This window comes from Pholcus phalangioides, unplaced genomic scaffold, assembly GCF_987345545.1.
Source record: "Pholcus phalangioides strain wild (caught in Gottingen) unplaced genomic scaffold, Ppha-v1.0 ptg000015l_1, whole genome shotgun sequence".
In the NCBI taxonomy this organism is placed as follows: Eukaryota; Metazoa; Arthropoda; class Arachnida; order Araneae; family Pholcidae; genus Pholcus; species Pholcus phalangioides.
Window position 1 is genome coordinate 59,957,202 of NW_028301608.1, and position 12,597 is coordinate 59,969,798.

General features: G+C 32.6%; 1 protein-coding gene across 1 annotated transcript; it reads left to right on the forward strand.

Moving 5' to 3' along the window:
• Positions 1-5,534: 5,534 nt before the first annotated feature.
• Positions 5,535-12,084, forward strand: LOC149076341 (uncharacterized). Its single transcript, XM_089245530.1, has 4 exons — positions 5,535-5,664; positions 8,971-9,129; positions 9,547-9,877; positions 11,163-12,084. The coding sequence occupies exons 1-4, from the start codon at positions 5,650-5,652 to the stop codon at positions 11,231-11,233; spliced, it is 576 nt and encodes a 191-aa protein (XP_089101656.1). The 5' UTR covers positions 5,535-5,649; the 3' UTR covers positions 11,234-12,084.
• The last annotated feature ends 513 nt before the right edge of the window (positions 12,085-12,597 follow it).

The window sequence follows — 12,597 nt, forward strand, 5'->3', positions numbered from 1 at the left end:
GCAATGATATAATAAATTAATCATAATAGTTATGATATAATACATTGCATTATAAACATTCTAAATACAGTCGGACTCGCTTAATAGGATAACGGATAAACGGATATCCCGCTTGAAGAGATAAATTCCTCTGGAACCAAAATTTGACCACTTTACAGACAATATTACAGTTCGTCGCTTAATCAAATAAGTTTAGCAACCTTTCCCGCCAACTCGAATATTAGAATTCAGAAGACAACTATTAATACACATCAACCACTACGTATCGTCCCTCGTTAGAAGCACGAATGTGCAAGTTTTCCCTTTTTTTTATCACCTGGTTGGATACCGCATTTCGACATCTAAATTTTGTCTGAAGCCGGAATTACAATATAGAAGTTTTTGAAAGTCCTTTTATAAAATTTGAAAAATTCAACCGGTAAGATTATGGGTTGCATTTGCTCCAGTATAACCTATGAGATTCATTGGCTCGATTTTTCAAGTTTTATAAAATGGATTTTATCAAACTTTTATAGTGTAATCTCGGCCTGAAACGCGAATGTATATCTGTATTGAAACACATGTTGCAAAATGTTTTAGGAAGTAACTTCCATAGAATAACATAGATAGAGAGTAAACATTCAAACATCATTTCTCACGTTCTTTTTTTCCACCAAGGACATTGCGCATTCGTGCTTCTAGCATGAGGGAGAGGATAAGTAATATGGTATTATTTGATAAAACATTTGAAATTGATTTCAAATATGTTGCCGAGTTGAGACTTGGAAAAAAACAGTCGTAAGAGTGGATACTGATTTCGAAGTAACTAAGTTGTCTTCAGTGAAAGTACATTTATTTATTTTATTTTTGAGCCCACATAGAGTGCTGTTTTTCGTATAATGAGAAGTAAAACTTTTAGATATTGCGATCGTTAGAGTTTAATATAATTTTCATTTAATTTTGATGTCTGATTTATTCCGGAAGTTTTATTAATATTGGTCCTTCATCAGAGTTTTTGGCATGCAAACTACACTAACGATGTTGAACAGTAATTGAATTATTCCCCATATAATCGAATACCTCCCTTAATCGGATAATGCGTGCTGGAACCGTTGATATCCATATATGTTACCGCTAAAGCTCGAAAGCCGTTAATGTGCACATTACCTATCTAATCTGCAGATTAACTGATTTGATACCTAGGTAATCTGTAGAATAACTGATTTCTGCACTTTAGCGGTAACATATACAGCGCGGCCGACTGTAGAGTGTAACATGTCATTACAGCGTGTATGATATTTATATGTAATACAATAGGACGCTCCAATTTATTCTTAATTATACTGTATTTCATGGTCGACAAATATTGTGGATATAATGAAACATTATATGAGTATTTATTTAGAAGAGTAATTAAATACCCAAACTATATTTACGCATTTTTCTTAAATGTGTTTCGTCCTTCTGTTAGGTATTTTCCTCATAGCTTTTTTTTATTTCACAAAAATGGGTTTTATTTTGGGTTGCGAGGTTTTTTTATAATATTTGATATGAATATTTTTATGGAAATTTTTTTTCACCTTGTTGGGCAGTTTCCTTGTGGTCTTTATTTCTTTTTCGTGTTTGTGTAGAGTATAGTGGGCACCGCTTCTCATCAGAAAACAGATAGCCAGTTAAAAACGGAGAAAATCCTCCAGCAACATTTTTTCTATAGAGACAATGTTAAAGTTATCCATTTAAATGTAATTATGATAGTAATTATTACTATCAACTTAAAATTCACATCCAATCACTATACGCGAAATGTTTTTATTCAACGAAACATTTGGAATTAATGAAAAATATATTGCTAAGTTAAGTTTAAAATAAAAAAGAAGCATTTGAGTGTCGGTGCTGGCCTCCCAAGTATTCTAGTTGTCTTCAATACGACGTTTGATTATCCTATTTTGTTCTCCATTGAATCAATAGAGTTACTTTCCTAATTAAAAGTAAAATTCTTAGGTATTGTGATCATTTTAATTGAATATAATTTTCATTTCATTTTTGATGCCTGATTTATTCGAGAAGTTTTATTAATATTGATTCTTCATTAGTTTTCAATATACAAACTATACTAACTTTGCAAGATGGCAGTTTTGAAATGTTCCCCGCTCAATCGGATATTGTGTGGTAGAATCGTTGATATCCGATGAAGCGGGCTAACTATAGGCGGTATTCACCGACGTGGTTTAAATTCTGGCTTTTAACCGATCCGTGTCGATCACCTACCCAAAAATTTTGGCTATAGTTTAAACCATGCCGTTGAATATTACCCTAAATACTGTATTTTCATTTGCATAACCAAATTCAAGAGATGTTTATCTACTTTCACTGAATTCCACTGTGAAAATATGAGATGATAAGGATAGATAAAAAGAGATTATATATTTTATTGAAACAATACAGCATAATATTTCCGAATTAATGCATAAAATTGATTTATTATTCGATTTCACTTGTAACTGACCTCACTTGAGCTGATTCCATATCAGAAGTAGATATAACTCAAATTAACGCAGTTTAGAAGAACATCATGAAAACGTGTCAAGGATGCAGTTCAGGCTACTATGTAAATCATGAGAGATCTTAAAGTTATTTTTCATTTTATATAGGCATATCGCATTCCTACATACTAAATTAATTAGCAATAATTGCTATTGGCAAACACACCTAAACGAATATCATTAGAAATTGGTAAAAAAAACACTTGAACACATGCACACGTCTATTGTTTATTATTATGATTATTCTTATTATCACGCCGATCATGCAGACAGAAGCCTCTGACCTAAAACGTACCTCCGTTGACCTCTAGAATTGATGCGATGAATTCCAGTGATGATATTTTTCTTCGAAAAACCTCATCGCTCTAATCATAATTCCAAAGATGTTTCTGCAAAGGGTGAATATTTCTGTTAATTGCGGTGAAATTATGAAACTGCAATGGATAATGATACTCATTTTTATTGCTAGTTTATTTTTATTATAGTGTATTTTCTTATTACCTCGAGAAACTTGACGCCTCTCAAATATTCTTAGCTAACCGATTGAGCAATTATTTCTGTTGTTAATCATCTTTACAGTATTTGCTTATTATAATTTCAAATTGGGATTTTTAAAAATATTTCTATATTAAAAATATTATTGAATTCCACAATTCCACTTTCAAAGTTATTGACGTATACTTAAAGAAACGTCTTCAATGAATTTCATCATTGTTACACACAAAGCAAACTTCAATTATAAATTAATTACGCAGTTTAAAATTAATTGAAAAAAGTTATTTTCTCACAATAAGCTGTTGAATTTTAGACAATTTTCAAAAATTTCATTGTGAGTACTTTAAGGTTAGGGGGTCCTTTTGGGTATCCCTTGAGAGCAGAAAATGACCAGTTCTTATTTCGAACTTATTAAGTGCCAATATTTTAAAGGAAATATGTAAAAATTGGTAGGTATTTTAAATGTAAAATATCATTTATTTTAGACGATTACCGCTCATTTATCCTACCAACACAATATACGCCATAATCCGTATCCATATCATGGAATAATATTTGGAAATCTTATGGTCGGTGTTTATATTATGCATTTTTTTTCTTCGTTAATATCTAAATCTTAAATGTTTTGAAAATGCCTATTAAGTTCGGGGGAAAATGCATTTCAATATATAATCTCTCTTAATTTTCATATATGTGTATTTTCTTCTTTATAATTAAGCATTACCCCCCTCAATTACTTCTTCGCTTTCTCACAGGAAATCACCAAGTTACTGAGGAAAATTGAGAATTGAATACACTCCGCCAATCACACAAAACTCTATTCAGCTTGAGAGAGATATTCTGAATAAAAAATTCTATTAAAAATAGTTAAAATAAGGAAAACTGAATAAGAAATTTTGATGAGATATTTTTCAAATTAACGGTCAGGAGAAAACGAGGAAAAAAATTGTGCAGAAAAATCTGAATTTGAATAATAATCTGAATCGAATAACAAATCATAATTTTGTCATTTTCTCAGCGCATTTGATCTTTATCATTTTTGAAAAGCCACGCTTTCTCATTTGTCATATATGGAGTTACATTTTTTATTTTATGCATTCGATGGATTATTTGCGCTCCCTTTTTTTTTGCGATTTTGAATTTTACATATTTTTGAAAATTTCTTATTTATCTTGTTGATACTTTACACTGTATTATGTTTATGATCAATTTCATCTTTTTTATGGGTATTTTTTATGCATTTTTCCTTCCAAGTTTTTATTTATTGTTATTTGTATTGCCTGTGCTTAGAAAAGTTACAACTAACAGGCCTTTTACAGGTTTGATGAAAATAATAAATAAATTAAATATAAAAAGAAAAAGGAAAAATAAAGATTAGAACTAAAATATTTATCAAATGGGAAGCAAAACGATGTTTTCTGTGTCGAATATATGCTGCACAAGAGTAATAAAATATCACGTAAATCGTCATAATCATTCAGAATTTATAAAAGCTTCAAATTTATTAATATCCATCAAATTGGTATTCACTATTCGGATCAATGTGAATTTCATATGGAGAGTACTGCAGTTTTCTTAATTAAGAAAATTAAATGTTACTCATGCATAATGTGACTGTTTTATTTATTTAACTTATTAATTAGGAAATGAAAGTAAATTAAAAGAAATCGAAAAAAGAAATAGCTAAACATCATCTATCAAAGCAATTCAAACTGAAATTTCTTCGTCGCAGCTTATATATTTTTACTATTCTACTCTGCAAAAAACCTTCAGATTCAGCCAGTTTGGATACGAACTCTGAATTGAGAAACGTCGAATTTTTTCAGAAAGTGATTACGATCTGGTTGATAAATTATAGATACTAAATAAATTGTCCTTTGCGTGCATAAAGTATTTTGAGGAAAAATAATAATTATTATTATTAGATCAAAATTTGAAAAGCAAGAAGTACGTAAATTTGATATCAGTGTTAAGACTCTTAATCGATTAAAAAATAATTTCAGAAATTAGATTTTTAAGCACTCCCTGTGCGTGGAGAAAAATTCAATAGAGAGCGAAAGAAAAAATAAAATAAGCCATGATCTGAAGAGAAATTAAAAAAACACCCCCAATAGCAGCGGTCACCTACATTTTATGAAAACCTGTCGAAGACGATCTCTTTTTCTTTTCTTTTATTTCTTACTTACTTTTAACCTTTCTCTTCCTCTTTCTCAGCACTTTGGCTACCCGCCCACCAAAAAAAAAAAAAATAATAATAATAATAAAACAACATGAAGCAGACTTGCAAAACATCATGAACGGAAACAAAACAAAAATAAACAAAAAGCAAGAGTGAGAGTGAAATTAAAAGAAAAGGAAACAGATATACGTATACATACATATGTGAAAGTAAGGAAAAAAAAAGTAGACAAGATTAAGATGATGGAAAAAGAAGAAGAAGAGTTGAGCGATGTAACCTCGGAGATGATCAGAGGTCGTGATGCTACCGGGATGATGCCGCGTGACGTCACATGGGATGAACGGGTATATAAAGTCCGGTAGTGATCATTATGGAACCATCGAATCATCTCAGAACCATCTTACCCTTTCCTAGAAGGAGAAGTCAAATTCTTTGAGGATTATAACTGCTATCATGAACTCCATTAAGGTAAGAAAAACTTTCTCTTGAAATTTTCTCACCGTCTACTTTCTTAGAATTTTTTTTTTTACTCTACGTCCATTCCTATGTCTGTTGATCTATTACTACTTTACTACACACCAACTCCGGTCCTATATCAATTTACAACCGATAAAGCTGGGTCGGAAATCTTTCTCTCTGAAGAAACGCACGTTATATTTTTATCCTCGTCTTGAGCAGAGGGGACTTCTTGCGAGATCATATTGAGGCACCACCTATCGGTCGCCACTTCAGTTTTAGTAGGGATTTGATCTATATTGGACATTGCTACAGTGTTTTATTCGTTGGATTTATCGGAAAGAATCACTTGAATGCCAATAATAGAGTAAAACTCCTCTGTCACTCCGCAGACGCGACCAGCCCTCTTCTACGGCCAAATAATAATTTTCCGGAAAAATACCTATTTAAAGTATGAATTCCTCATAGATTTTGCAGCTCATTCAAACCCATCCATTCAATAACTTTCTTCGCTAACTTCTAGAGATTTAAATGCACTTTTATAAATATGATTTTGCATTTTCTTATTCATATCTGTTAAAAAAATATTTTATTTACTCCAAGAGATGATGACTGATATCTGATCAGTAATATTATAAAACTCATGAAGCTAAACGTACGAAATCAAGTTTCCTTTAGATGCTAATGTTGTATTTCAATTGTTAAAAATTTATTTAATTGTTAAAAATTTATTTAATTGTTAAAAATTTATTTAATTGTTAAAAATTTATTTAATTGTTAAAAATTTATTTAATTGTTAAAAATTTATTTAATTGCTAATGTTTTATCATAACTGCGGCTTATACGAAGCTCCGGCGTTTCCCCGAAAACGTTTTTTCTTAGTTCAATTTTTTTGGTTGAAGATTATAAGAAACTATGGTAATTTTTTTTTGTTTTCTGTTCAACTGTAAATTAAATTGCGTACTTGTACAAAAAGTATGCTCAACACTAGTTTTACACATATTCTCTAACTTATATTATTAAAACGAATTATTTTAATGATTTCAATAGGAACCACCCTCTATACGGTCACATCTTTTACAGTAGAACCTCTAATTTTTTACGATCGAAATATTTTGTCCCGCCGGTGCCAAACTTTCATGTTTTTACAGCTTTAATATTCTTACAAACTTTAATAGTTAAATAGTTTATCTTTTTTTTTTAACTACTTTTTGATTTTATATACCCAACACAAATGGAGACCACAAATGCCAATTTGTCCATGAGGTGACTGAAAATGTAGAAAACGAAAAATGACCTATGACCATAACAAATGTAGATTGCCATTAAAGTACAGTGACAAAGAAAAAATTACAAATTAGAAAAAAAACTCATCGAATGAATCACAGGAAACTCAAATAAGATTGAAATAAAATAAAAACGAATCGTGGAAAGTTCAAATAGTTGTTGATGCATCACTGATTATGAGTAAGCTTTTTATAGTAGAGAATTAATGACTGGTCAATGATTCAGAAGAGTTTGCTAAAATGAATTTCTCAATACCACGTGGAATCGGGCCATGAATTGCCTATCAATGAGTTTCCTATCATTGCCAGTTGACTAAAATTGATAAGGGCTCTAATTTATGTCTTGATGGGAACGCAAATCCGACATCAATGAAATGTTGATCATAAATTTTTAACCTGAATTCTATGTTTGGTAATTCAAGATCTAATTTCAAGGTAATTACAATATCCAACTCAAAAACTCTACTTAAAGCTACAATACTGTGAATATAAAAATCATAGATATATCATTTCCTTAATGTGTAATACCAAAAAAATTATTACATTTTTTACCTCTCTTTTCCACGTTTGGTAGAGGCTTGAATCACCAGACAGGGCGTATTTTAGTTACTCCAGTCATGGGTGGGTGGAAATTAGGTGATAAATGATGCTTTCCCTATTTAAGAGAAGAAGACCTGTCATTATGTAAAAAAAAAGATAGGTGTTAATGAATTTGCATAACATTTACATATAAACAAATAAATCATTTGAAAAGTATTACGAATTGCGATGACTAGAACCTTCGTGTAGTTTTTTATACATGCACACAAGATAAATATATTCTATACATTTTGGAGGAAATTTATTGTTTTCTGTGGGACCTAAATCCTTTTCACTCTTATGAGAATAACTGCTTTTTTCAATCATGCTAAAATTTAAGAATAACTAAGAAAATCAGTAAAAAGAAACTGATGCAATGATTGAAAGTAACTGTAATCTTGATTGTAATTTTAAAAAAATAAATTGTGTTACACGCTAAAGTGAAATCGTAGGCATGAATATAAATAAAATTGATTCTTTAATGCTGAATAAAGATTTCAATCGCAAATATCCTAATAAGGATACAATCAGTTAATTCCTTTTAAAAATTTTGAAAAATAGAGAAAATTGATCAATTTCTAAACTCTCAAATAACCTTAATTTCAAAACAACTCGGTTACTTCTCCCACCGTGGCCATGGTAAAACAAATTTCAACAAGCCATTGTCATTCTCTTCGCGAGTAAAAATTATTTTATACCCTTGTATTGTGATTGACACTGTAGTGAATGGTGTGATGCTATTTTTCCCTGAACATTCATGTTTGAAACAGACTTAAATCTTAAACTTAAAGCTCAATCTTAAATCTTAAACTTAAAGCTCAATCTTAAATCTTAAACTTAAAGCTCAATCTTAAATCTTAAACTTAAAGCTCAATCTTAAATCTTAAACTCAAAGCTCAATCTTAAATCTTAAACTTAAAGCTCAATCTTAAATCTTAGTCTATATCTTCATCTTATTTTTTGAGTTTTACTCTATGTACTTAATCAGTACTTCGGATCTATTCCGCAATCTGACTTCAGCTAATGTTGTAGTGGATATTCATTTATTTCATTTATTCAATATCGTCCTACAAATTCTGTAAAAGCTGCACATCTTGAGACACCGATTTATGTTACGGAACATACTGATCCGCATTATCTTATCCAATGTTTTCAAATTTCCACACTGATATTTTTCTGATGCTGTAAACTTTTTAAGGAAAATGAAGTGCACTACTCAATCAGTACGCTCTAGTACCACGGTCGTCAGTACTCTATCAAGAATACTTCTTGATAAATTATCATTAATATGAGCTCAGTATGTGTTCATCATGATAGGAAGAGATGCGGTGGTGTTGTTTAATGAGACTTCGTCCCAGTAGATTTAAATACTCACTTTCAAGACCTCATGAACTGATGATATCAACTATGAACTTTTGAACCACATGGTGTAAAATAAATTGTTTCATTTCAGGTATTGTGCTTCGCTGCTCTGACCATTGGCATGGTCAGTGCAACTGGCTACAGAGGAGGAGCAGGTGGCGGTTACGCAAGTGGCTCTGTTGGAGTCCCGACGCCAGTTAGGAGTGGAGGTTACGGAGGTGGCTCAGGTGGCTACGCTCCAGCCCAAAATGTAAGTTATTTCTATTGGTTTATGGATCTTTCAGAAACAAGTTCTAAAAATTTTGTTCGCACGATGCAGCAACATGCAAGAATGAAGAATGAATTTTATTGAAGTACTAATCTCTAACTAAAAGCTTTTATAGCTATATCGAGATAATATTTTCTTATTTAGATTAGTAACAATGTCTTCGGCCAACGTAAAGGAGTTATTATTGCCTGAGTTTGGCTGTAGTTTTGTGTACGTTGTAAATCCGTCAGCTTCTTTTTAACTAGAACGCTAAAATGTTGATAAAATGCGATTCCCTTCTACTACCACAAACAACAACACGTTAAGCAACTTAGGATTTTTACAATTTTTATAGTTTTTCTCAACTAAATTTTTCTCTGAGATTGCTTAATATAGTTCATCAATTTTTGATGGTTTCAGTACCCACCCCAGCCATACAACTTTGACTACCAAGCTCAGGATGAACAAGGCAATGTGCATTACCGCCAAGAACAAGGAGATCAGAGTGGTGCCGTTAGAGGAACATACGGATATACCGACAACCAGGGTCTTTACAGAGTTGTAGAATACGTTGCCGATGCCAACGGTTTCCGCGCTAACGTCAGGACCAACGAACCAGGCACTGGCAAGGAAGGGCCTGCTGATGTTACATGGCAGGCAGTTGAACCTCCAGCAGGTATTCAAACACAGTATAGCCGCGGTGGCAGCGGATCTTACGGAGGTGGCTACAGGCCCGCAGCTAGCACAGCCGGTAAGTTACTCAATATATATCCTAGTGTTATGTAAATACTTCTATGCTTTCTGGCCCTTGAATTTATAAATTGATTCAATGCAACTTCATATAAATATCGATCTGTTAGTAAGAAGTACCGATGTTAAACTACTAAACCGCACACGCACCTCATGAATAGTGCTGTGAAGAACTTTTAAATTTCTAACGAATCGATGCATGTAGAAACGTGGCGAAGAAATGTATTGTGAACCAAAAGTAAAGTTTTTTTCTGAGGAATGCTTCTTATGTGTTTTTAACCCCATGTGTCTTCCGAATTAAATAACTAAATAGTGAACTGATTTTGAGCTAAATTCATAAAAGGGAAACTAAAACAGCCTATAAAGACAACCGGCACTAAACAACTGATGCTGAAAGCACCTCCGAATCTTTAGAGTCATTTGAAACACCGGGACGTCCTTATAAGAAATAATGGGATCGATGGAATCTATTACATATTTGCTTCTTAGTACATGACTAGAACCCGTAGATCAAGAGGTGCGTAACTTCCGGCCAAATGCGGTCCACTAAAAGGGTTTCTAGTGAAAGTTGTTCTAGTAGGAAAGTTTCAATAGACACAGCGCGATGAAAACCTAGCATGACTATATTTCCTTCATAAAAATACTGTAACAAGAGATTGGGATCCATACGGGACAAATGGGGACATTGCTATACGGGAGTTAACACTTAAAGCCAAAAAAAATGTGAAAAGCTAGTAAAGTTACCTATTACAGACAAAAATAGTTGTGAAAAACAACCAAAGTTGCTAATTACAGGAAAATTATCAAAGGCAAATAAAATTGCCAATTAATGCCAAAAAAAAAAAAATAGTAAAGGCAGATAAAGTTGCCAACTATCGCAAAAATTACTTCGAAATCGCCAATGGTCGAAAATAGAGGGATACTGCAAGTCGCGATGGGTACAAATGTAATTCACTAAATGTCTAGGTTCAACAGATATATGCGATGAATATACTAGTATATTTTCGACTATAATTAATTATGATATAATCATAATTATCGTAATATAATCACGAATATTATCTTAAGTTCTCGACTTAGCCTCCTTGGAAATGAGGGGGGGGGGGAAACCGGACATTAGAAATATTACATATCGCATGGACTGAAAAGGTTGCGCACCCATTCCGTAAATAATCCAACTGTGTTTTATACTATGTATAATTTTCGCAAGGAAATTTCTCTCTCTCTCTCTCTTCGATCATATTTAAAAAAAAAAAAACACCTCACAATATTTTCCGTCATTCAAGGTGGATTCCCAGCAGCCGGATCATACGGAGGCGCCAAGCCCGCTGGAGCCGGATACAAGAGTGGTTATTAAAACCGAAAATAAAGATGGTAACACGGAAGGTTCTCTCTTACTGCGTTTTGGGATAAACGGTCAGCTTACACCTGCGGAGCTTTAAAAGTATCACTGCCTGGTTGGTTATAGTATGTATATAAATAAGTATACGGATATATACGTCAAAACACACGAATTATATCGTATACACAAACACACACACCCATCATTTTATATATATGCTCAAAAAGGTGGACTGGAACGTCTCTCGTCATTTATTTCTAATTTCTTAGTCGATTTTATTCGATTTTCGTCCATCAAAAAAAAAAAAAAATCAATGTGCGAGATGTCGCTTTAGACATACTAGTGTGCCAACATGTGTATTTATTAACATTGTTTATTTTTACATCTTTCTGTTCTATTGACTCCATTACTAAAAGAAATTGCGCAGTTCAATCCATATAAAATTTTAATATAGTAACTGGACTCTTTACTTCACGAATATGGTTATTAAATTTGTCGACATACCGATCATCTATGTGGATATTATGTATTTTTAAAACGCTGTTATCAATGTGCGTGTCCAGAATTTTTGTTTTGGAATTTTAAGGGGTTATTTCTCGAAGCAGATTTCTACAAGGGCATTTCCATGTTTTATATTAAAGGGTTTTATTTCATTTTCACTGGATATTTTTGTTGTTAAAATCGTTGAGCTATTTTTTTATTACTGTCTATCAATGGAATGGTTTATTTCAAGCTATCATTTATTTTTTCCTTTTGCAATCGAAATTCGTGAGTGTTAAGTGTATGGATATATATATATGGTATGTGATACGACTTCATTATTTGTATTTCATTTTGTTTATTGAAAAATAAACTTTGTTTATCGCACTCTTTTGTGTTTTTTGAATGAACTCTCGAGAATATTTTCAAAGGCAGTTGGTGATTACACGCTGTGACGGACTCGCGATGCGAGGATCCGGGTTCGAACCCCACAGTGGTGGTCGGCTGAAGTTGGTTTTCTGTGGTTCCCAACTTCAAGGCACGAATGCGAGCCGATCCCCCCGTTAAAATGTCTCGCCACAGAGAGCAACAGGCCTACAACGTAACAAATATTCAATCATTACACTTCACTCACAATTTGAAGTATAGATGGCAGCACTGAAATATCATACACAGCACTAGCTACACACTCAGACTGTTAGGTGTACTCACTTTGTTCCAGACTCTGCCACGAAGCTGGGCTGGAAGAGATCTCGGCAACGGGATAAGTCCGGTGGCAGAGACCCTGGCGTTCATTCATTCATTCATGATGATGACACGCGTGAATAATGACATCTTGATCGCTTATAATTCAATACAGCATATAATAAATAATATGCAAATTGCTGTTCAAAATAGTT

Bases quoted from the DNA above. Each gene is read 5' to 3' on its own strand.
- LOC149076341 (XM_089245530.1), top strand. The intron at 9,130-9,546 runs GTAAGTTATTTC...TGATGGTTTCAG, and splicing joins GCTACGCTCCAGCCCAAAAT to TACCCACCCCAGCCATACAA. The intron at 9,878-11,162 runs GTAAGTTACTCA...CCGTCATTCAAG, and splicing joins GCCCGCAGCTAGCACAGCCG to GTGGATTCCCAGCAGCCGGA.